A 25,232-nucleotide genomic window follows, 5' to 3' on the forward strand; every position below is an offset into this window, starting at 1 on the left:
TTTTTTTTTTTTTTAGATTTATTTTATTTATTTAAAAGAGTTAGAGAGAGAGAGAGAGAGAGAGAGAGAGAGAGAGGTCTTCCATCCGCTGGTTCACTCCCCAGTTGGCTGCAACTGCTGGAACCATGCCGATCTGAAGCCAGGAGCCAGGAGCTTCTTCCGGGTCTCCCACGTGGGTGCCGGGGCCCATGGACTTGGGCCATCTTCCACTGCTGTCCCTGGCCACAGCAGAGAGCTGGATCAGAAGTGGAGCAGCCGGGACTCTAACCGGTGTCCATACGGGAAGCTGGCACTGCAGGCTGGAGCTTTAATCCGCTGCACCACAGCGCCCCCCATGCAGACTTTTGAAGCAGGCATCCATCTTCCCATTTTCTAGACGGGGAGGCTGAGGCTCAGAGGGGTGAGGTCACTCTCCTAGGGCCACAGATTCGGCCACGCCCTGGGTCTGCCTGGCTTTGTCACCTGAACGTCCGCAGTGGCTGGCATTTTATTTCCCTGTTTTCCTGACAAGGTAGCAAGCAGATGGACCAATGTGGGCCTTGCCCTACACGTGGGGAAACAGGCCCTGAGGGAGCCCCGAGGGAGCCCCGGCCCTGCCACTCTCTCCCAAGAGCTCGGGGCTCTAGGCTCACAGCTGTCGGGAGGCAGCGCTGAGCAGGATTTACTCCATGTGGGAGCAGGGACTTCTGGAGTAAGGGAGTGAGCTCCCCGTCTTAGGAGGGCTTCCAGGAGAGGCACTGGGAGCCTCTCACAAGAGCTGGGGAGCAAGAGGAGGCCTTGCTAGTCCCCCAAACTAGCCCCAGTTTCTGAATTTCCTTATTTGACCTTAAAAATCCGCTCAAGTTTGCATCCATTACCGTGTGGGTCATTTGCTGCTCCATCTCCTGCTCGAACGGGCACTCTGGGCGGGCTGGAGCTGCACCCTGGGGTTCCATGGGCCCCACACCGGCCCCGTGGGTGGTCACAGTCCAGGGCAGGCCCCTTGCCTTGCCTTCCTCTGCCTTGCGCGCTGACCTCTCCCAGATGCTGCTGTGGTCCAGCCCCACCCGTCCCACTAATAGTTCTCACCCTTCCCTTTGTCTCCGGAGGGTCCTGGGTCCAGAGGGGGCTCCGCCCATCTCAGCCTGGCCGTTGCCCTCCCCAGCCGGGCACTCGACCCATAATGGGCTTTGAGGAGGAGGAAACTGAGGCCCACAGATGTGAGAACCCCCTGCGCCCCCCGCCCCCCGCTGCTGCCACAGGTGCACAGTGAGGAGGCGTGTTGAATAGTCAGGGAGCCCCCGGGCAGGTGCGGGAGCCTGGCCCTCAGGAGAGCTCTGGGCGCCAGCCAGGAGGCAGGAGGAAGGAGGGGAGGCCGCGGGGCACCCCGGGGGCTGCTGCCGGGCAGGTCCCCATGCCCGGGGTAGGGAAGTTTCTTATTTCTCCTGCTCCGACTTCCCCCTTTGATTTATTATAGCCATGAAATGCTCTGCTCTCTTCTCTTTTCCTTGCTGTCCCCGGGGCTGGAGGAGCACAGGCCTCCACGGGCACCAGGCCTCGGCCTGGCAGGACTCCTGCCTCCCTCCAAGGCCCAGAGCCTGGGGCCAGAGACGAGAGGTGAGCTGGGGCAGGCGGCGGGGGGACCAGGAGGGGCCCAGGCCTCCCAGAGGCAAGCCGGGGACCAGACCCCCCCACCCCACCCCCTACCCTAGGGCGGGCAGAGTGTCGGCTGGGAAGGGCTGAGGCTGGGCAGAGGGTGTGGCAGGTGTGGGTCTGCCATCAGCAGGCTCCCTGGGGTCCTGGGGGGCGGGGGCAGGGTGGCGGGCTCTGGGCCAACGGCTCCAGCAAGGCTTGGGGACGGGGCCCTGTCAGGTTCCTGCAGGTGGGACGCTGCAGGCCGGGGCGATGGCTTCTCCGTGACCCCTGACCCTGTATCCTGATTTAAGGGGAGCCAAAGTAGGCCTGGCCTAGGCCTGGCTCTGGGGATTGGGCCGAGAGGCCAGAGGCAGGACGGCCCGAGGCCGAGGCCTGGGAGATGCAGAGGTAACCCCCAGGCCTGGCCGGGGCCTGAGAAAGAGGGCAGAGTGGGCGCCCGGCTCCCACGCAGGCTGTGCGGGCCCGCGCATTTCTCGCAGCCCCTGGGCCTGCCTGTGGTAATGGGGCTGTTGGCGTTTTGCAATGGGCCGGGGGTGGGGAGGCGGCACACACATGCTTCCTGTGGTGACCGGGCGCTTCCTGTTTTCACAGGCGCCGGCCTTGCTGCTGCCGATGTGGAAACGGGGCAGCTGCAGCCCGGCTGGCTCCAGGCTGGGCGCCCCGACCCTGCCCAGAAGAGCCTAAGTGGGCCCACCACCCCCAGGCTCCAGCCCCTGGCAGTGGGTAGCCTGTGTTCCCCCCACACCAGGCCCCCATCCTGCCCCAGGGCCCCAGTAGCTTCCGCCCAGCGGAAGAGGCCGGGCAGGGCCGTTGCTCTGGCCGAGCAGGTGGTGTGGGAGGTCAGAGGTCGGGGGGTGAAAGCTGTGGGCTGGGAGTCTGGACACGGGAGGCTCTGGGCTCGGCCCTCTCCTCTCCTCGCTGAACGCCCCTGGCCCCGTCTCACACACTCAGGCCGCGCTCTGAATTCCCTCACTCCTTCACGCATTTCTGCCCCAGTTGGCACATCTGTTGAGCTTTCCATACCAGGAACCCAAGCTGTGGGTGGGGACAATGCTGAGCCTGGGGCCCACCAAGGTGGGAGCTGGCATCAACCTTGATCTTGACTGAGAGGGAACTCACAGAGGCTGGCGGGAGGCAGGCCAGGGAATGCCCGTGGGGCGCGCCTGGACCAGGGCTGGGAGCTGGGTGGCCGAGGACCCAGCGGGACAGGGCGAGAGCTGTGGGTGCCAGTTGATCTGGAAGGACCCCAACCCCAGGAGAAAGCTGTGGGGACCTCTTTGTCCTGCAAAGCTCGGGAAGGGGGTCGTCACCTCCCTCGCGTGTCTTTGAGTGGCCGTTTGCGGGATGGAGCAGAGCGAGGCCTTGGCCTTCGCCACATCTAGAGCTGCCCTCTTCCCGAGGCTGCTTTGTTGTTAAGCTGCTATTGCAAGAAGGCGAGGAGAGATGACTCTGCTTCTTGTTGCGCTGTGGACAGCATCTGACTGTGCAGGATGGCCAAGGTCAAAGAGTCCTGGGCACTGGCCAAGTTCAGCCACACACGCCACCCTCCCCTCCCCCAGAGTCCAGAAGGTTCTGAGGTGCTTGCCCCATAGGTAGTGCCCCCTAAACCCTGGTGTGTGCCCAGCGGAGCACAGGGACCAGCCACAGCCACAGCCAAGGAGATGCCAGGCTGTGGGGCCACGAGCCTGGCCCTCGCCATCCCGTGCCCGGCCTGGGTGCCTTGGGCCAGCCTGGGTGCTGAGTTGGCAGCTCCACAGCTGCTTTTGGCCTCGGAGGGAGGCCCAGTTATAAATAAGCCCCGTGTGGCCAAGTCATCAAGTTCCGTCGCTCCTCCGGCCAGCTGCATTCCCTCAGTGACCACAGGTTGGGGCTGCCCAGAGCTGGGCCCACCAGAGCCTGTCCAGGCTGTGCCCCCCGGCCGTCCTCAAATCCAAGGTTTGAGTGTCTGGTAGCTCCTTGGGCCTGGGCCTCCTTGGGCACAGGCCGCAAAGGGACAGGGCCCATCTGGCCTGCGCGGAGCTGGCGGCTACGCACAAACCGAAACCGGGAGAAGTGAAGTGGGCTGTGGCCAAAGTGGCTCCAGGCCCCCAGCCCCCACTCCCACTCCATCCCCAGCAGCCCCCTCCCCCACTCCCCAGGGCTTCCTCTTTCCCTGCGCGCCTGGCTCCCCAGCCTCCCACTGCCCAGCCAGCCCTGGACGCCCTGCCGGCCCCACCACCCCAGCCACCTCCCCCCGCGCCAGCCATAGGCACCTGCCTGGGGGTCCCCTTCCCCTCTTCACCCCAGGACCCCGGATCTGTCGGAGCTCCTGGGGAGCGGCCCCCTCCCACCAACCCGGCCCGCCCCAGCCTGCACAAGGCACATTCCCACAGTTCTCAGTTCCTGTTCACGCTTGGAAAAGCTCCAACTCTAATGGCCGCCCTGGCACTGCAGGCCCCCGCCTGGCCAGGGAGGGGGGAGGCTCCTCCCGGCACCCTTGGTCTTCGCAGGGGACCTGTAGGGGTGGGAGTCTGGGGGCTGCGGGGGACTTGGAGCGCCTGGGGCCTTTGGCGGACACGGGAGGCCCCAGCCTTCACTCCCCTCCAGTTGCGCCTGTGAGGGTCTCACGCCTGAAGCAGAATGGAGATGGGACAGAGGGCCCCAGGCCCCAGCCTGGTGCTGCCTGGAAACCGGCAGTGGCTCCAGGCAGGACGACAGATGCCATAGCCATCTTCACTCCTGACGTTAGCCAGCCGCCCTCGCTGGGTCACAGGAGCCCAGCTTACGTCCCTCAGAACGGAGCAGGTGGATTCCAGCGAGTCCACTGCAGAGGGGCAGCGAGGGAGGGCCCGGGCCGCACACGGCCTTCGAAGGCGTCTGCGCCGAGATTCTGGGTCCCCTCAGGAAGACTCGCGCCAGCCCGTGCCTCAGGGGCCCTCCCGGCCCGTGCCCCAGCACTGTGACAAGGGCAGGAGCAGGGCTGGCCTGCACTTGACAGAGGAGCAGGCCTGGGCCACGGAGCCCTACATGCAGCCCGGCTGTCTCAGGGCCGGGTGCTCCCTGCCTTCGGCCCCTGCCCAGCCCGCAGCAAAGGCTCTGCCCGCCCATTGCTGCCGCCTCACCCCGTCCTGGGGAGGAAAGGCCCTGGCCCGAGCCTGTTCTGCCCCAGCTGGCTGGCTGAGTCCCACACCTCGCCTCCCTGAGCCGCTCTGATCCCACTTGTGCGAAGTCGGCCTCACACCAGGGCCGGGTGCCGGCTGTACGCTGGCTGCAGGCCGTCTCTACAGCTGGGACTGAGCCCCGGCCTGCAGAGCCCATGGTCGGGTGGGGAAGGCAGGTGAGGTACGCAGCCACAGAGCTGAGAGGGTCTCAGAGGCGGTGGGCTGCAGGGGAGGGGCACTGCGTGTTGCCCCCGGTAGGGGGGAGGTGCTCCTTGGGATGGCCCCTGAGAGGACAGGAAACAGGGTGCCAGCCGGGGCTGAGTCACACCCCCGTGCCTGGGCTGCAGTGGTTCCCACGGCCTCAAGTGCCTGTCCTTCCTCTGGGCCTAGTGAACTCCTATCCACCCGTCAAGGCCCAGGGACACCGTGTAGCATGACCAGCCCCAGCCAGCCTTCCGTCTTCCTGCACAAGGCCTGAGCAGCGCTGGAAGTCTGGCCCCCTTGGGCAACAGAACCCTTGCCAGCCCCCCGCCCCGTGGCAGGCCTCTGCTCCCGGCCTCCAGCCCCCGCCGTCCCCTGCTCCGAAAAGCATCGTTTCCCTTTTCTGGGTGACCACACGCCTCGCACAGGGAATTTCCACCGCAGCCTGCGGAGCCTCTGAATCACTCAGGCCGCTCACGGAGTTAACTCCTTCCAGGCCCCGGGCCTCCTGCTCCCGCACCCTGGGCTGCCTCCCACCCCCAGCCCCCCCAGGAGTGGGTCCTGCAGGGCCCACTCCCCCCATGTCGCACACACAGACTGCAGCCCTGGGGGCTCGTGGCCCTGGCCCCTGCGGGCCGAGCACAGGCTGCGGGGTCGGGGGGGACCAGCCTGGGTCCCAGCGCTGCTTCTGGCCCTTTTTGCCCGCGTGGCCTGCAGCAGGGGTAAACACCCCGAGCCCCGGCCCAGAGCCTAGGAGGTGCTGTGTGCTGGGCCCAGGCGGGCAGCGAGGAGCAGTTCTCCATCACTCCCGCAGGGTCCCTACCTCCCACCCTCCTGCCTGGTGGAGGGGGCTGCCCTGGCCCCTGCAGGTGGAGCCAAGGGGACTCTCCGGGGCCAGCTTCCCAGCTCCCTGCGCTTTTGCTGTTGTGTGGAGGCTGCCGAGGGGCCGTGGGGACGCCCCACAGCCAGCCCTTGCGCTGTCTGCACAGGGGTCTTCGGAGTTGCACTCCTGAACCCTGCAGGGCTTGGTAAACATTGAGAGGCCAGTGGGGGAGTGTGCGCTATTAGACCCCGCCTGTGTACAGGCTCACATCCATCCGAGTAGTGCCCCCAGGACGGTGGGAAGAGGCTGTGGCCAATGCCTCTGTCTGAGCCGTAGAGAAGGCATGCGGCCAATCCCTGGGGGAAGATCCCTGGGAACCTGGAGACCAGGGGCTGGTAGAGCGGGCCTACGCGGAGGAGGGGACGGGGCAGGGGGCGGGGAAGCAGCTCCTGCCCTCGGAGGGCGAGCAGGGGTGCGGCGCTGCCCGCGGTGAGCAGGCGGAAGTGGCTGTGGGTGGCGGTGGGTTTGAGGTGCTGAGTGATGTGGCCAGGAGGTGAGCTCTCCGTCTGCAGGCCTGGTCAGCAGGAGACACGAGTGTGGTGGGGGTGGCCGGGATTTGGGTGGCCCAGAGGTTGGGCTGCTCGGGGCAGGGTGGGGGCGGGGAAGGGCTGTTCCTCCTCAGTGCTGAGGCTGGGGTGTGAGGGGGTCAGGAGCAGAGGCAGAGTGGGAGGAGAGACTGGGGAAGGGGGCAGTCTGGGAGGCAGCCTGGAGGAGGTGAGCCTTTGAAAGACTGAGCCCTCAGGTTGTGGAAGCGGGAGGCTGTGAACAAGGGCTGTGGGAGACTGAGAAAGGGCTTCTGGGAATGTTGAGGCGGGTCTTCTGGCTGGTAGTGGCAGTCCGTCTGGCCCCGGGGCTGGGGGAAGTGGGAAGCCAGGCCTCTGTGCCGGCCCTAGCATAGGCCTCGGGGGTCTGGGCCGCGGCCTGTGAATGGGTGAGAGCCAGGGAGGATTTTCAAGTAGGGAAATACCCGTGGGAGAAACTCGGGGTCGGGGGTCGGGGGCCGGCACAGCTGCAGCCCCACTGGCCCCATCGCCTCCTGTGCACCCTGGGCCGTATCCCCTGGCTGCACAGGGGGCACTGCTGAGGCCTGGCTCACCGCAGGGCCTAGCGGGGTGAACGGCAGGGGTTCTGCTTTCCCACACACAAGGCTTCAGGCAGTGCTGGGGTGAACGCTCTCACCTGTCCCTGGAGTGGCTGACAACGGCCCTGCGAGTTTCCAGCCACTTCGGAGCCTCGGTTTCTCTTTTTTTAATTAAATATTTATTATTATTTATTTGAAAGGCAGAGTTACAGAGCAGAGAGGCAGAAAGAGAGAGGTCTTCCATCCACTGGCTCACTCCCAATCTGAAGCCAAGAGCCAGGAGCTTCTTCCGGGTCTCCCACACGGGTGCAGGGGCCCAAGGACTTGGGCCATCTTCTACTGCTTTCCCAGGCCACAGCAGAGAGCTAGATCAGAAGTGGAGCAGCCGGGAACTAAAACCAATGCTTATACGGGATGCCAGCACTGAGGCAGTGGCTTTACCCGCTACGCCACAGCGCCAGCCCCGGAGCCTCAGTTTCGTCATCTGTGCCAGGGACATGATAATGGCACCAGCTGCAGGTCTGGCTAAGAGAGAACGCACCTGCGATAGAGTGGGCTTCACCCGGGTCCACACTGTGGCCCCCAGGGCCCTGCTGACTCGGCCCTTGTCTGACCACGCCCAGCAGCAGGTGCAGTGGGCCTCCCCGAGCTGGCCTCCCTGCCCAGAACTCTTCACCTGCAGGGTTTGCCCCCTGGACCCCCCCCCAACACTCTTAGCTTCCTGTCCCCTCCCATTCTGCCGCTCCCTGCAACCTTCTGCCCTGCATGGAGCATACCCACATACTGTTTAATTTTTTTCTAATTTGTACTTATTTTCATTATATTTGAAAGGCAAAGAGACAGAGACAGAGATCTTCCATCCACTGGTTCACTCCCCAGATGCCTGCAACAGCTGGGGCTGGGCCAGGTTGAAGTCAGGAGCTTGGAACTCCATCCGGGTCTCCCACATGGGTGGCAGGGGCCCAAGTACCTGGACCATCAGCTGCTGCCTCTCAGGGGGCACATTAGGAGGAATCTGGGGTTGGAAGCGGAGCCATAACTCCAGCTCGGGCACCCCAAATGGGATGCAGCATCCTAAACAGCGGCTTAACTGCTGCCCAGATGCCTGCCCCCCTGTGCTGTAGGGCGCCGCTGTCCCCTGACGCAGAGCAAGCTTGGCCATGGTGGGGCTGAAGGTGCGTGGCCAGGGAGCCATGACGCCTCTCCCGGCCTCTCCTGGGCACTCAGGGGCCGCCCAGGGCTGTGGGCGAAGCTTGAGGAGCTCGGAAGGGCCCAGGCCGCCCAGGCCGCCCAGGCCGCCCAGGCTGGGGCCCGCTGAGCCGCTCCCAGTGTCTCAACCGGGAGAGGAAGTTGCGAGACGGCCATTTCTGTACATGGGCTCAGCGCTTTTTGGTCAAGAGGCCTGTGTTTTCCCACACGCCCTGTCACGCCCCGTGGGGACCGGCTGCTAGGAAAGTGGGGTGCCATTTCCTCATTTGTGAGCTGTTTTGGGCTGAAGTTGGGGGGTCTGTGAGGTCAGGGTCATGTTCCCCTCTGCGGACACAGCTTCCAGGACACCTGCCGGGGTTTCCTGCAGACTCCTCCCTTGCTGTTGCGTGAGCACCCGTGCCCACGCCCATGCTCACCTGCCCTCAGCACAGTGAGGGGGCACCGGGCCACACCGCCCTGGGTCTGCCCAGCCCTACGCGGGCACCCCTTTCTCCTACAGGGCGGGGAGTCAGCACAGCACAAGCTGCCAGTAGGAGGGTGAACAGGTGCAAGTACTATTAAGGGCAATGTGACAAAATCTGCCGGCTGTCACCATCCATCTCACAATTTAAAATACACTGCCCACCGGCGGGCACTTGAGACAGTGATTAAGACTGAGGGGCTGGCACTGTGGCGTAGCAGGTAAGGCCACCGCCTGCAGTGCTGGCATCCCCTGTGGGCACTGGTTCAAGTCCCTGCTGCTCTACTTCAATCCAGCTCCCTGCTAATGTGCCTTGGAATGCGGTGGAAGATGGCCTGAGCGCTTGGGTCCCTGCACCCATGTGGGAGACCTGGAAGAAGCTCCTGGCTCCTGGCTTCGACCTGGCCTGGTCTCTGGCTGTTGTGGTCATTTGGGGAGTGACCAGCAGATGGAAGATCTCTCTCTCTCTCTCTTTCTCTGTCTCTACATCTCTCTCTTCATAACTCTGACTTTTAAATAAATAAATCTTGAAATAAAATAAATTTTAAAAAATCCTCTCTAGGGCATGCCCACATCGGATTCAGAGTGCCTGGTTCGAGTCCCAGCTCTTGTACTTCGATCCAGCTTCCTGCCCATGTGCATCCTGGGATGCAGCAGCTGACGGCTCCAGTACTTGGGTCCCTGCCATCCACTGGGAGACCTGGATGGAGCTCTGGGCTCCTGGCTTTGGCCTGGCTATTGCAGGCATTTGGAGCATGAACCAGGGGATGGAAGATCTCTGTCTGTCTGTCATAACGCATGTCTCTGTATCTCTGCTTTTCTAACTAAATCGAAAATCAATAAATAAGCACTGAGAAGGAAACTCACTGCCCCGTGACCTGGGAACTTACAGGAGACCTACACCTGACCAGGGACCAGTTGGTAAAAGTCACTGACCGCAGCGTCGTTTGTAACGGCCCAGAAACAACCCAAATGCCCTCTGATGAGAGACTGGCTCAATTATGACGGCACATAAATCAACTGTGACAGCGAAATGCCATCCAGCAAAGCAGCTACACAGCGGCAGCGTGCACCAGCAGCGGGAGGAAAGAGGACCCAGGGGCACGTGTGCGCCAAGACGCTCCCCATCCGGGGACCAAAACCCACTCCACTGCCAACTGCATCGTTGGGGTGCTTATTCCGAAAACCAAGGAAGTCATTCCTGGAAGAGTGAGGACAGGGTCCTCTAGAGAGAGAGATGGACAAATCTGGGGGATGCTTCTGGGTGCTGGCAATGCTATTCATGTCTTCTTTTTAAATTATTATTTGGAAGTTAGTGTTAGAGAGAGGGAGAAACAGAGAGAGAGCAAGAGAGAGAGAGACTCTTCCATGTTCTAGTTCATTCTCCAAATGGCCACAGTGGCTGTGGCTGACCCCAGGCAGAAGCCAGGAGCTTCATTTGGGTTTCCCGCATGAGTTTAGGGGCCCAAGCACTTGGGCCACCCTCCGCTGCTTTCCCATGCACACTGGCAGGGAGCTGGGTTGGAAGTGGAGCAGCCAGAACTCGAACCAGTGCATCTATGGAGTGCTGGTGTTGCAGGCGACAGCTTGCCTTGCTGCACCACAATGCCCACCCCATCAGCTGCTTCTTGACTTACAACTGGGTTACGTCCCAATAAACCCGTAAGCTGGGAATATCATAACACAAAATGCATTCAATCTCCTGCACATCTGAGTTCGTCTGCACAGCACTGCGGAGGTGCAGCGTCCCCCTCATGACCGTGAAGTGACCACAGGGTGATGGCAAGCCGTGGCTACCGCTGCCCAGCATCTCCAGAGAGAATCACACCGTGTGTCACTGTCCCGTGAAAAGATCAAAGTTCAAAATTCAAAGTACAGGGCTGGCGCTGGCATTGTGTGATAGCAGGTAAAGCGTCCCATATGGGCGCTGACTCAAGTCCCTACTGCTCCACTTCCAATCCAGCTCCCTGCTAATGGCCTGGGAAAGCAGCAGAAGATGGCCCAAGTGCTTAGGGCTCTGCACCCACACAGGAGACTCAGATGAAGCTCCTGGGTCCCGGCTTCGAGTTGGCCCAGCCCTGGCCATTGCGGCCATCTGGGGAGTGAAGCAGCGGATGGAAGATCTTTCCTCCTCTGTCTCTCCCTCTTTCTGTAGTTCTTTCAGACAAATACATAAATAAATCTTTTTAAAAATTCAAAGTACAGTCTCTACTGAGTGTCTGTTGCTTTCGCACCATTGTAAAGGGGGAGAATTGTAAATCACACGGTCACATGTGCAAACAATGGAATACTACACAGTCATTAAAAAGAACAAGGGACTGGCATTATAGCACCGTGGGTTAAGCCACTTGGGACACCTGTCTCCCATATCAGAGTGCCTGGGGTTGAGTCCCATCTCCGCTTCTGATCCAGCTCCTTGCTAATGTGCCTGGAAGGTGAAAGAGGCTGGCCCAAGTCCTTGGGCCCCTGCCACCCAGTAGGGCCATCACAAAGGAGTTTCTGGCTCCTGGCTTCAGTGGCCGTTGCTGGCATGTGGGGAGTAGACCAGCGGATGGAAGATCTCTCTTTCTCTCCCTGTCTCTCTGTTGTTCTGTTCTTCAAATAAATAAATAAATTTAAAAAAATAATAAGTCTGCTCCATATACATGGGCATAGAATAGATCTGAAGAAAAAAAAAATAACCGCAGAAACCCAAGGGGAAGTACGATGCATTGAGTGTGTGAAATGTCGGGGGCTCGGCGTCCACGCCCCCTGGTCCGCTCACACGCAGACACGAGGATCAGACAGGAGGGGCTGTGCCGTGGGGACCGGCAGCTGATGGCCTTTTCGTGCCTGCTGAATTTTGAACCGTGCACGTGGATCAGCTCTTCAAAATATAAAATAACTGAAAACCAAATTTTTTGGCTGTTTTTTTCCCTGGAGCGCCCCAAGATTTTTGGTTTCAAGCCAGCTTCCTGGTGACAGTGAGAGGGAGCGACATTCCGGCGCCAGGGCCCTGGCCCCTCTGCCGCCGCTGTCGGAGGCGGAGACGGGACGTGCACCTCCAAGTCCTGATGGCCTCCCAGCGCCAGCTGTCCTGGTCTCCCCCCCACTTCCCCTTTGTCCCTCCCTGTCCCCTTCTCACGTCCCCGCTCGCCTCGTCCTCTCCTCCACTGGCCCAGGCTCCGGCTGCCTCCTCACCTTTTACACATTTCTCACTTCTCTCTGCTCCCTCCTGCGACCTTTCCACTTCGTTTCTCTTTCCCTTCCTCTCTCCTCCTGCTGTCTCCGGGCCTCAGCCTCTCCGCCCTGTTCTCCCTGCTGGTCCCTCCTCCCCAGGAAGACCCAGCCCTCTGCCCCCCAGCCTGTAACCTGAGTCACTGAACTCTGTTTTGTTGTTGTTGTTGATGAGGATTTGATTGTAAACTCATACGTAAAAGCACCTTTATTTATTTGGGGGCCAGAGGGGGGTGTTAAGCCACCACCTGCGATGCTGGTATCCCATATGGGCCTCAGTTCCAGTCCCGGCTGCTCCACTTCTGATCCAGCTCCCTGCTAGCGCACCTGGGAAAAACAGAGGAAGATGGCCCAAGTGCTTGTACCCATCTGCTGGTTCACTCCCCAAATGCCCATACAACAAACAGCCCAGGGTGGGCCAGGCCAATACCAGGAGCCAGGACCTCCATCCTCCCCCTGGCCCCTTACAGCAGTGTCCAAAGCAGACGGCTGGAATCAGAAGCAGAGCAGGGACTTGAACCCAGGCACCAGCACCAGGGAGTCCTAAGTGGTAGCCTAAGCCCTCCCCAGGGAGCCTCAGTTCTGAGCTTGTGAGGGTGGAGGCCGCCAGTGTGGCGCCAGCACCATGAACCCTGGGGCTGTGGGTGATCCGCCCTTCCTGCTCTACTTAGAGTTCCTTGGGCCCAACTATTCCAAGGATCTGAATGGCAGAGCTCAGTAAGGGGCAGGCGGGGGCGGGGGCTCTGATGCACTTTGCAGCGAGCATGGGGAGGAGGGGTGAGCGGCATTCTGTCCCTACCCATACCTTGGCGGCCCTGGGACTTTTCCGAGCTTCCTTACCCCGACCCCTTGGGCTTGGCCAGACTTGGGACAAGGAAACCTCTTCCTTCTCCTGACTTGAATCTTTGGCCTGGAGAGCACACAGCCCGCCTGCTCTCCTGCCCCCCCCCCCCCCCCCGCAAAGCTTCACACCTCCTGCTAACAACACACCCCGGGGGCCGGTGCTGTGGCATAGCAGGAAAAGCCGCTGCCTGCAGCACCGGCATCCCATATGGGCGCTTGTTTGAGTCCCGGCTGCTCCACTTCTGATCCAGCTCTCTGCTATGGCCTGGGAAAGCAGTAGAAGATGGCCCAGGTCCTCTGGCTCCTGCACCCATGTGGGAGACCCGGAGGAAGCTCCTGGCTCCTGGCTTCAGATTGGCGCAGGTCCAGCCATTGTGGCCAATTGGGAAGTGAACCAGCGGATGGAAGACCTCTCTCTCTGCCTCTCCTTCTCTCTCTGTATAACTCTTTCAAATAAATAAATAAATCTTAAACACACACACACACACACACACACACACCCCAGACTCCTAGGCTTGGTGCCCAGGCCTCCGCCTCCTTCCCACCCTGCCTTGCTTCCATCATAAGGATGGTGGCTCCAGGCTCCCTTGTTCTTTTCCGACTCTTCCACCTGTGCCCAGGCCTATTCCTCAGCCAGACATGCCCTTTCCCTTCCTTGTTTTCCAGGTTATCCTGCCTGTGACCTTGACCAAATTAATTGCTCCCAAATGCTCCTGGTACCTCTATCTCTGGTGTTCTACCCTACAAAGAACCATACTACCTGTTCAAGTGTCTCTATGGGCCTGTGGCTTCCAGAAGGCCCCTGGCATACTTCATCCACCTGTGTGCCCCTTACTGCAGCCAGCACATGGAAGACAAAGTCAGTGAAATGTTGGTGAGAGGCAGGCATTTGGCACAGCACTTAAGACTGGCTGGATCGCCTGCCTCCCGTATCAGAGTGCCTGGGTCTGCCTCCCAGCACCACTCCCAATTCCCACTTCCTGCTCTCATGCACACTGAGAGGCAGCAGCTCAAATATCTGGGTCCCTGAACACACCTGGGAGAGCTGGGTGGAGTTTTTTTTTTTTTTTTTAAGATATATTTATTTATTTGATAATCAGAGTTACAGAGGTGTGCGCACGCGTGCACACACACACACACGGGGGGGTTATTTTCCATCCACTCATTCACTCCCCAAGTGGTCGCAACAACCGGGGCTGGGTCAGGCTGAAGCCAGGAGCCAGGAGCTACCTCTGGGTCTCCCACGCGGGTGCAGGGGCCCACGGACTTGGGCCATCCTCCACCGCCCTCCCAGGCGCATCAGCAGGGCGCTGGATCAGGAGCGGAGCAGCTGGCACTAGAACCGGTGTCCATCTTGTCTGCCAACACTGCAGGCGGAGACTTAGTCCTTGCCCTGGCGCCGTCTCGGCCACTGAGGACACTTGCTGTGAACTGGTGGACGGGAGCACTCTCTTTCTCTGTCAAGTAAATTTATTTTTAAAAAGATGTGTAAAAGGTGGTGATTGGATGAATGAACAGGTAAATAAGCCCATAAACCAACCAAACCAAGACAGAGCGAATACTTAAGTGGCTGAACGCAAACATCAAGGAAGACTTGGCTGTCATGGAGCCGAGAACTCGGCCCACACAATTCAGTCAGCCAGGGCTTGGCCTTCTTCATAGGGAAGTGAGGAGCAAGGAGGGGGCTGAGGCTAAGCCAGCTTTTTCTCTCTGCCCTTGCGGAGGGGTGTGGTCGGTTGCTAGGAAGCCCTAAGGACTGGGGACCTGGATCTTTTGGAAAATCCCAAGCGTAGGCACAGAAGACCAGTGAGGCTGGAGGTGCAGTAAGTCCAAGACGAGTCCAGCACTGTGAATCCCTGGGAGTGCTGCCGGCAAGGAGCACCTGTGGCCTGGGCTCCTCAGGCAGGGAGGAGGCAGCCTGGCCTGGGGGGGGGGGGGGACACAGCAGGGAGGAGGCAGCCTGGCCTGGGGGGGGGGACACAGCAGGGAGGAGGCAGCCTGGCCTGGGCGGGGGCGGGGGGGGGGAGAACACAAAGCCTGGGCTTAGATTACATGGGGGAGGGAGGGATGGGGGTAGGAAATGGAGGAGAAGTTCCTCTCCAGCAGAGTGGTCCCACCAGAGGTCAGTGGGACAAAAACGCCTCTGCCCCTCCCTCTGCCCTCCAGACTGGCTCAGCAACTCTGTGAAGGCAGGGTTCTTGTACAGTTCCTTCCTTCCTTCCTTCCTTCCTTCCTTCCTTCCTTCCTTCCTTCCTTCCTTCCTTTATTTCTTAGATTTATTTGAAAATCAGAGTTACACAGAGACAGGAGAGGCAGAGAGAGAGAGAGAGAGAGAGAGAGAGAGAGAGAGGTCTTCCATCCATTGGTTCACTCCCCAATTGGCCGCAATGGCTGGAGCTGGGCCGATCCGAAGCCAGGAGCCAGGAGCTTCTTCCCATCTCCCACATGGGTGCAGGGGCCCAAGGACTTGGGCCATCTTCTACTGCTTTCCCAGGCCACAGCAGAGAGCTGGATAGGAAGTGGAGCAGCCAGGAGCCTAACTGGCACCCATATGGGATGCCGGCACTGCAGGGAGCGGCTTTACCCGCTATACCACAGCGCCGGCCCCTTGTAGAGTTCTTTAATATTCCCGCAGCACTCAGCACTGAACTCAATTAATATTGGGCAGATGCAAGGGTGGGTGCATGGATGCCTGGATGCATGGGTGGGCAGATGAGTGGATGGGAAGATGGGTGGGTGAGTGGAGAAATGGATGGGTGAATGAGCGATTAGATGGATGAGTGTTGAATGTATGGATAAGTGAATGGGTGGATGGATGATGTGTGTGTAGATAAGTGGATGAGTGGATGAATGAACAGGTGGATGAGTAGATGGCTGGATGGACCCATGAGTGACCGGACTGATAGATGGATCTACTAAGATACTTCAGAAAGTTTGTGGGAAAATGGAAGCAGACACTGACACAGTGGGTTAAGCCACTTCTTGGGATAACCACATCCCTTATCAGAGTACCTGTTCAAGTCAAGTTACTCCACTTTTTCTTTTTTTAAAAAAGATTTATTTATTTGAAAGTCAGAGTTACACACAGAGAGAAGGAGAGGCAGAGAGAGACAGAAAGAGAGAGCAAGGTCTTCCATCCACTGGTTCACTCCCCAATTGGCTGCAACAGCTGGAGCTGCACTGATCCAAAGCCAGGAGCCAGGAGCTTCTTCCAGGTCTCCCACATAGGTGCAGGGGCCCAAGGACTTGGGCCGTCATCTACTGCTTTCCCAGGCCATTAGCAGGGAGCTGGATTGGAAGTGGAGTGGCTGGGACACGAACCAGTGCCCATATGGGATGTTGGCACTGCAGGCAGCAGCTTTACCCGCCACGCCACAGCACTGGCCCCCTACTCCACTTTCTTTCTTTCTTTTCTTTTCTTTCTTTTTTTTTTTTTTTTTACAGGCAGAGTGGACAGTGAGAGAGAGAGAGACAGAGAGAAAGGTCTTCCTTTGCCGTTGGTTCACCCTCCAATGGCCACCACGGCTGGCGCGCTGTGGCTGGTGCACCGCGCTGATCCGATGGCAGGAGCCAGGTACTTATTCTGGTCTCCCATGGGGTGCAAGGCCCAAGCACTTGGGCCATCCTCCACTGCACTCCCTGGCCACAGCAGAGAGCTGGCTTGGAAGAGGGGCAACCGGGACAGAATCCGGCGCCCCGACCGGGACTAGAACCCGGTGTGCCGGCGCCGCTAGGTGGAGGATTAGCCTAGTGAGCCGCGGCGCCGGCCCCCTACTCCACTTTCAATCCAGATTCCTGCTGATGCATCCTGGAAAGCAACAGATGATGGCTCAAGTGTTCGACCCCTGCCACCCACATGTGAGACCCAGACCCAGCTGGAATTCCAGGCTCCTGGCTTTGGCCTGGCTCAGCCCTGGTTGTGGTGGGCGTTTGGGGAATGAACCAGCAGATGAGAGAAAGTCTCTTTCTCTCTCTCTCCCTCTCTCTCTCTCTGTCTTTCTCTCCCTTTCTGTTGCTCTTGGCTTTCAAGTAGATGAAAGTAAATATAGAAATTTAAAAAATTTGTAGAAAAATGGAATACAAGATAATGGAAATTATGTATGAACTTAAAAATTTTTTTTATTTATTTGAAAGGCTGAGTTGCAGAGAGAGGGAGAGAGAGAGAGAGAGAGAGAGAGAGAGAGAAAGCGAGCTTCAATCTGCCAGTTCACTCCCCAAATGGCTGCAAAGATCAGGGTTGGGCCAGGCTGAAGCCAGGATCCAAGAACTTCAACCATGTCTCTCATGTAGGCGGCAGGGGCCTAAGGACTTGGGCCATCTTCCACTGCTTCCCCAGGCACATTAGTAGAGAGCTGGATCAGAAGTGGAGCAGCTGTGGCAGGGGAGAGGACAGAGGGACTGTGGCACAGTGGGTTAAGCCACCACCTGCCGTGTAGTCATCCCATGAGGGTACTGGTTCGAGTTCTGGCTGCTCTACTTCTAGCAGGATCCAGCTCCCTGCTAATGTGCCTGGGAAAGCAGTAGAAGGTGGCCCAAGAGCTTGGGCCCCAGCCACCCACGTGGGAGACCCAGAAGAAGCTCCTGGCTCCCAGCCATGGATTGGCCCAGCTCCAGCCATTGCGGCCATTTGAAGAGTGAACCAGTGGATGGAAAATCTCTCTGTAAGTTTGTCTTCCAAATAAAAAAATCTTAAAAATAAAAATAAGAAATAAATCAAGTGGAGTAGTAGCCAGGACTTGAACTGGTGTTCCATGGGATTGCTGATGTCACAGGTGGAGACTTTACTCACTGTGCCACAACACCGGTTCCTGTCCATGAATTTTCTGAGGCTCTCTCATATAATGGGTAAATAGATGTAAAAATAGATTGCCAGGTTGAGAGCAGATGGGTGGACTGATAGACCAGGGGACATACAGATTGAGGGGGGCAGATAAGTTGACTGACAGATAAATGGACAAATAATTGGACAGTTGGCTAAGTTGATAGGTAAATGAATGAATGGCTGGCTTAGTGGGTGGATAGGTGGATAGACAGATAATAGATGGATGGGAAAATAGTGGAGCGGTTGGCACACCAGACAGATTTGTAAACCAGGCAGGCGAGATTGATATTCGGGCACTGGCAAGGGGTGGGCAGGCTGAGAACTGGGACCTGGGAACAGAGCCCCTTGGGATTTGGAGGGAGCAGTGGGAGTCTGGGAGCTGGAGGGGGACGGGGGCCTCCAGTGGTGGACCGGAGGACCATGGGAAACAGTGCTCTGCTGGGAGCCCCACGCCTGAGCCCAGCTCTGCTGAGGCAAAGTCACAGGGCCCGCGGGGAGAGCCCTCGGCCAGCCAGGCCAGCCCCAGAGAGCGGAGGCCCCACGCGGCTGCCAGCTCTGACCCAGAGGAGGTGACTGTTGGCCACCCAGGGGTCTCCCAAGACACAGGCATCCGTTGGGGGCAAGGGTTAGCAAGGCTCTGTGGGTCCCGGGCTGTGGGAGCAGCCAAGGCCTCCAGGGGCCCCGTCTCCCTCCCGTCTCAGCTTCCTCTGGGCAGGGGGCCTGGCCCCCATGGCCTCCCCGGCCAGCCCCTTGAGCACCACCTGCCCCAGCCGGCCAGAGACTTCCTGTAGCGCAAGAGATTTATGCAAACGGGCTGGGGCGGTGATGTCACCCCAAAGGGGACTATCTCCCAGCGGCAGGCCCTTCGATAAAATCAGGAACTTGCTGGCCCTGCAATGCCAAGGGAGGGGGCTCACCCAGGGCTCCTGTAGCTCAGGGGGCAGGCCTGAGCCCTGCGTCCGCCCCCCCCCCCACCGCCACGACGGGGCTCCCCATCCCGAGGGGCTCCGCACCGGCTCCCACCGAAGCAGGGGATCTGACCGGCTCGGAGCTCGGCTGGATGTTACAGGCGTGCAAAATGGAAGGGTTTCCCCTCGTCCCCCCCGTGAGTACTGGGGCTCCTCCACCGGCTCAACCCGGGGCCTGGCAGACGCCCGCCTGCCACCCGCTAACCCACCAGCCCACCCGCTGCCCTCCGGCTCGCTATCAGTGGGAAGTTATGTTTCCTCCTCGAGCCCCTGGCTTGGAGACCCGGCAAGGGGGCCATTGGCTTCCTCAGAGCGTGCCCCGGCGGGCTGAGGCAGGGCCCTTGGTGGGGCTGTGATCGGTGGGGCCTGAACAGTTATTTATAGATGGGCTCGGTGGCAGGCAGCAGCTCCCGGGCCGGGTACTGGTGAGGGCGGCGGCAGAGCGGCTGGGGAGACGGGCTGGGGACGAGAAGGGGCTCTCGGAGCGGGAGCGGCAACGGGCAGAGGTCTCAGCCCTTGGCCTGGGGGCTCCTGGAGCTGGAGGCTGTCGCAACTCTGGGTCCCAATGCCCATCCTGGGGCCTGGCACGGAGGACATGGCTGTTGACCAGCAGGTCCGGGCCTCGGGCCTTCAGGTCCCCGAGAAGCTGGGGCAGGGGCAGGGCCTGGGCCAAGGGCTCGGTGTGAAGAGCTGGGCTTGGAGCCGGGTCCAGGGTGGCTCGGGTTGGCACTGGGGCTGGGGTTTGGTGGCAGACAGGGTAGGGCTGGGGCTGCCACACGGCTGGGACTGAGATTGGGGCTGGGTGGGACCTGGGTTGAGCACTGGCCTGGAGTTGGGACGGAGTCTGACTCTGGGTCAAGATCAGGGAGTGAGTCTGGGGGTGAAGCCGCAGCCGTCCCAGGGGACCCCGGGGCAGGGCAGGGCAGGGCAGCAGCCTGGGCAGAGCTCCATGGCTCCCCGCTCCCAGGCGCAGCTGCAGCCTTAGGCAGGTGTCAGGCCAGGGTCCCTCCGGGAGGACCCTTCTTCCTTCCCCGCCCCGTGTCCTCTCCATGGTCGGGAGGTGTCGGGGGAGCCGGGAAGGGCTGATGGGGTCTGCCCACCTGACTCAGCTTTCCCGGCTTCCAGTAGCTCCCTCCTCAGCCCCACCCCAGCCTCAGAGCCCGGGAGGCACCCAGGCCTGACATCATTGCCTCCAAGCTTAGGAGGCAGGCTCAGCTCTGGGCTCCCGGCGACTCCCCGGCAGCAGCCAGCCCCTGAGCCTGCCTGGCACCGAGCGGCGGGGAGCAGACGGGGGTCACCGAGGCTGTCTCAGGAAGAGCGTGCAGAAAGCCACAGGCCCAGGGCCTTGGCTGTGATCGCTCTGACCTCTGAGCGCTCAGTCCCCGGGCCCCAGACAGAGCCAGGCACAAGGCAGGGTTTCCTGGGCTCCCACCTTCACCCCTCAGCCCCTCTCTCCTGTCCCAGGGGCCACTCTGAGAATCTCTAGGAGGGTGGGCTCCCAGGGCCTGGTCCCCCAAGCCAAGCCCTGAGGCCCAGGGTAGCTGTTGTGCAACCCCTGGGCACGCACTGCGGGGGTGGGGAGAAGCCTGGTGACTGTTGGGAAGGCACTGGGTGTGCAGGTCCCTACGTCTGAGCCAGTGTGCAAGGCTGGGGGAGGGGAGGGGGACCATCCCAGTGCAGGTGTGGGAGGGAGAGTGAGATCAAGGCCTCTGTCCCTTGGGCTCCAAGGCCAGCCTGGGTGACCTCTGCCCAAACTGAATGTCACTGAGGCCCTGGGGCCAGGCACAGGCTGAGGGGGAGGGCAGGATGGGCTGGGGAGGTTGTGCAGGACATGAGTGGGGGCTGTGAGGGCCAGGGGGCAAGTTTGATGTGATGGTGCCGTGCAAGGCAGGGAACGCGTGTGTGCCAGTGGCTGGGACAAAGCTGTGAGTGTGCATGGGCTCACAGGGCTACGTGTGATTGTGGTGTGTGTGGCGTGTGTGGGATTGTGGCTGTCTGTGGGTCGCAGAGAGTGGGTGTGCATCCGTGTGTGTTCGAGAGGACGGGCGGACGCAGGTGCGGGTAGGGACCAGGAGAGGGGAGGGCAGCCCCGGTCCTCTTTTGACCTCCCACACCCAAGGCCCCTGTCCCCGTCCTCCAAGGTCCCCTCTCCCCTGCTGGCCTAACCCCACTGCTCAGCCTGGAGGGGAGCGGTGTGGACACCGTGCACTGGGTGGGGGGCGAACATGTAGCAGGGCCCCCCCCAACAGGGCAAACCTGACACCCGCTTTTTTCCGCAGCCGTCGGAAGACCTGGTTCCCTACGACACGGATCTCTACCAACGCCAGACGCATGAGTACTACCCGTACCTCAGCAGTGATGGAGAGAGCCACAGCGGTGAGTGCACCTGCCTGCCCCCGCCCGCCCCCGCCCTCTGGGGGCTGCTTTGGAATTTGGAGAGTCAGACCCTGGAGCTGTGGGGCGGGGGGAGTGCTGGCTGCATCCCCGCCCCCCGGCCTCCAATAGTGAGCCTCTTTGATGTGCCCAGGCAGGGGTCAGTCTCAGCCAGGCCATCTCCTTCAAGCCTTGTGGCTTGTTCACACATCGGGAAACCAAGGTGCAGGGAGCCCAGCGATCTGTGTGTTCTCACAGCGGGCAGGCTGGACCCAGGTCTGTCCGCTCCATTGTCCAGAGCTTATCCTCTGCCCCTCGTCCAAGTGCCCGCCTCCCCTCTGTCCGTCACCCCCTTGCTCTGACGGGGCCTCCCAGCCCCCTGCTCTGTGTGGCTCCGGCTCTATGCTGCAGGGCGTCCCGTGCACTGTAGGAGTTTAGCAGCATCCTGGCGCCCGCCCACTGGATGCCAGCCTCAGTGCCAATCACAGCAATCCAACGTGTCTCCACATATCATTGCCAAATTCTCCCTGGTGACAAGGGAGCCCTCCTTGAGACCTGCTGGGCCGAGAGAAAGTGTCTGAGAGCCCCTGATCAGCAGAGGATGAGGCCTCTGGTTTGCAGGGGGTGGGAGTGGGCCACAGGCCTGGGCCAGAGGGGTCTTTCCCTCAGGAGCCAACCCAAGCTCCAGCCACCACACATTCAGGGCAGGGAGCAGGGAGAGGTCACTCAAAGTGGACCTAGGCATACGACCGTGGACACCCCGAGCCAAGGCGGGGTGCCACATGACCGTCCTCCTGGGAGGATCCTCTAGGGTGCCTGTGACAGGACAGGCTGACACTGGGTGTCTGCATCCCCAGAGGGCAGAGGCTCCTGGGAGACACAGTTGAGGACAGTCTCATGCCCGAGGCCACACCTGGCTCTGCAGGTGCACCTGTGCAGTCCCAAGCAGATGGCCACACCCCGGGGACACCATGAGTGGCAGGGAGTCCACATGGAGGGCTCCCCGGGTGGACGCCAAACCTTGAGCCCAGCTCCACCTGGCGCGCACACCTGGGCCCCCTGTAAGGGCAACACCTGGAGGTGTGACCTGGGAGAACAGCCAGTTCGGGGCCACCCTTGAGGTTTCTTTTGGAACCCCCGGGACGGAAACCCTTTACTTTTCATTTTTTAAGCGTACTTGTAATTCTATGAAAAAGACACCTTCTTTGTGGAAAAATCCAACTCTATCTGTGCGCCCCTAGCCAGGATTAGAAGCCCCAGTGACCGGGACCACACACCCACCCCTCCACCAGGCAGTCCCAGTAACCCACACGGCGAGCTGGGCTTGAGGATGGGCGCCCCCTGGTGGCTCCTTTGCAGCAAGCTCTGCGTGGCTGGGCTGCTTTCTCCATCAGTTTTTTCCTCGGCCCAGTCCCCCTTGCTGTTCACTGGGTGCACCTGCTTTGGGCCTTTCACATCCTCGGTTTGTCTTCCTGTAACAAAAGCTGCTGCCCATATACCTAGAAACCCACTAGCCCTGTAGCTGGGACTGATGGGGTAGGCGCTTCAGAGGAAGCCTGGATTTTCTAGGCTCAGGCCCAAGTAGGTTCCTTATGTCTGGGGTGGGGCTCCAGGAATACATCCTGATGGGCTGTTTGGGCACCTCATTTTTTCACAAAGGCCCAAAGACTCTGCCAGGGTCCCCAGCTGTCCCTGGTCCCGCCCCTGTCCCTTCATTGCCCATTTGCGGTATCTATGCTGCACCTGTTAGAAGGCGTTGTCCAAAAACTCGAGCACAGAGACACTCCCACCCCCTTTCACCAATGCCTAGCTACCCTCTGTGTCCGTATTTTAAAGCAGCGACACTTGGGGAAAAGGCTTTAGTGCCAACCCTGGGTCCAGCCCTGGCTCTACCACTCACCTGCGGTGTAACCTGGGAGAAAGTGACATAACCTCCCCAAGTCCCTGGCTCCTCATCTATGAAACGAGAGCATGGACAGACTGGCCTCCTGGTGCTGCAATGGTCCCATGAGGTCACGTGCAGAGAACAGGCCCAGAACTCTCCCTTTGGCTTGTTGGCTCTTCTGCAGCACCACAGCCGGACGGGACAAGCAGCTGGGGGAGTGGGAGAAAAACAGAGGGCTGTGTCACACATCAGCTGGGTCACTGTGCACTGACTCAGGCGACAGAACCAGCCGCCTCCTACATGTCCACTCATTCTAACCCCCGCCCATCATCTGTGCACCCATCCAGCCACCCGCTGTCCACCCACCCTCCCACACACACACTCACACACCCACCCATACTTCCAACTGCTTCCTTCCACCCACAAGTGCAGCGTCCCCTCACTGGTCCACCCACCAGAGTCTGCTTTTGTGCCAGGTGCAGACGTTGTTATAGGCACAGAGTCCATAGTGAGCAAATGAGACAAGCTCTCCTCTCCCAGCGAAGGGAGGGGCAGCAAGCGATCAAACCCTCGGCGAGGTGTGTAAAACACCTCCACACTCCAGCTGCGGAGGAGGGACCCGGGTGGGGGAGAGGCAGGGGAGCCGGCACAGCAAGCAGCAAGCAGGAGGGGCCCCAACAGAGCGCAGAGGGGGCGTGGAGGGCAGATGTGGCCGGACGGTCAGCAGCAGGCAGATCTCACAAGGCTTGGAGGCTTTGGCGAGTTTGGATTTTTGGGGAATTATTTTTATTTGAAAGGCAGAGTTACAGGGGGGAGGGAGGGAAGGAGAGCATCTTCCATCTACTTGTTCACTCCCTAGATGGCCACAACAAACAGGAGCCTGGAGTTCCATCCGTGCCTCCCATGTGGGTGGCAGGGGTCCAAGCGCATGGGCCATCTTCTGCTACTTTCCCAGTGCATTAGCAGGGAGATGGACTAGAAGTGGAACAGCCGGGACTTGAACCAGCACCTGTAAGAGGTGCCTGTGTCACAGGCAGTGGCTTTACTTGCTGTGCCACAGCGCCAGCCCCAGGAGTTTGGATTTTCTCCTCCAGAGAACAGGAGGCTGTTGGAGAATTTTGAGCAGGGAAGTGACATGATCTAAATAACGTCATGTGTGTGTGTGCGTGTGTGTGTGCATGCGTGCGTGTGTGGTGAAAGAAACAAATTTTAAATCGTTTAACTTTTAGAATATCCATTGCAGAAGCTTGAAACACACAACAGCATATGGCATAGGACATTCCCCTGTTCTGATCTCACGCGCCCCCTTGGCACCTTGGCGTGCCTATCCTCACTGACATTGTATTCTACGTATATAAATCTATACGTTTGTAAACACACGTGCACACGTGCATATCTTCTTCATCCCAAAAATGGAGTTGCAGTATCACGCCCGGTTCTGAAATTTGCTATCTTTTGGTTAGACTTGTCGTTGGCATTTCCACCTGCCCCTGGCCTCTGGGGTGCCTTGTGGGCAAGATGCGAAATCTCCATACCCCCGTCTTTTTGTCCTGGCGCCTGCTTCCCAGGACTGCTGCCCTGATTCAGGGGGCTGCTGCGTGAATGGGCTCAGAACAGGCACTGGCAAACTGAGGTTAGATGTGGACTAGCAGGGAAAGGTGTGTGGGAGGTGAGCTCTGCAGGTTTGCTTGGCTGCACCCCCATTTATCCTATTTTCTCATGTGCCTACTAGTAGTTCAACTGCGTATAGAAATCTAGGTTGAGGGCTGGCACCGCGGCTCACTAGGCTAATCCTCCGCCTTGCGGCGCCGGCACACCGGGTTCTAGTCCCGGTCGGGGCGCCGGATTCTGTCCCGGTTGCCCCTCTTCCAAGCCAGCTCTCTGCTGTGGCCAGGGAGTGCAGTGGAGGATGGCCCAAGTACTTGGTTCCTGCACCCCATGGGAGACCAGGATAAGTACCTGGCTCCTGCCATCGGATCAGCACGGTGCGCCGGCCGCAGTGCGCTGGCCATGGCGGCCATTGGAGGGTGAACCAACGGCAAAGGAAGACCTTTCTCTCTGTCTCTCTCTCTCACTGTCCACTCTGCCTGTCAAAACACACACACACACACACACACACACACACACAAAAGAAATCTAGGTTGAAAGTCACTTTTCCCCTTTAAAATTTGGAAGCGTTTCTCTACCGTCTCGGTTGCTGGAGTTTTTCTTGTGAAGTCTGATGTCATCCCCTGTTCTGTTTTCTGTAATTGACTTGGTTTTTGTTTCCATTCACTTATTTGTTCTCTGTTTGATCTTTCTGGAAGATTTTGGGTTTTTGAATTTTTATTTATTTGAGAGACAGAGAGTTGGGCTCCCTCCATTTCAGTGATGGCTGGGGCTGGGCTAAGGGCAGATTCAATCCGGGTCTCCCATGTGGGCTGCAGGGGCCCAACCATTTGTCATCACTGCTGTCTCCCAGGTCTGCTGTGGAGGAAGCTGGAATCGAGCTAGCGGCTCCTAGCCAGCCCAGGTAC

General features: G+C 59.7%; 1 protein-coding gene across 2 annotated transcripts in view; it reads left to right on the top strand.

Moving 5' to 3' along the window:
• Window positions 1–1,443: 1,443 nt before the first annotated feature.
• Window positions 1,444–25,232, top strand: part of SPI1 (Spi-1 proto-oncogene) — a 33,354-nt gene continuing 9,565 nt past the window's right edge. The window contains exons 1-2 of one of the 2 annotated variants that reach the window (XM_051853130.2): window positions 1,444–1,596; window positions 20,738–20,834. In XM_051853130.2, coding sequence (XP_051709090.2) covers window positions 1,459–1,596; window positions 20,738–20,834 — 235 coding nt within the window. In that variant the 5' untranslated portion in view covers window positions 1,444–1,458. Of the gene's footprint in view, window positions 1,597–18,326; window positions 18,596–20,737; window positions 20,835–25,232 lie in introns of those variants that run through there. The other variant, XM_070070644.1, reaches the window with a different exon arrangement.

The sequence above is a fragment of the Oryctolagus cuniculus genome, chromosome 1, assembly GCF_964237555.1.
Source record: "Oryctolagus cuniculus chromosome 1, mOryCun1.1, whole genome shotgun sequence".
Lineage (NCBI taxonomy): Eukaryota > Metazoa > Chordata > Mammalia > Lagomorpha > Leporidae > Oryctolagus > Oryctolagus cuniculus.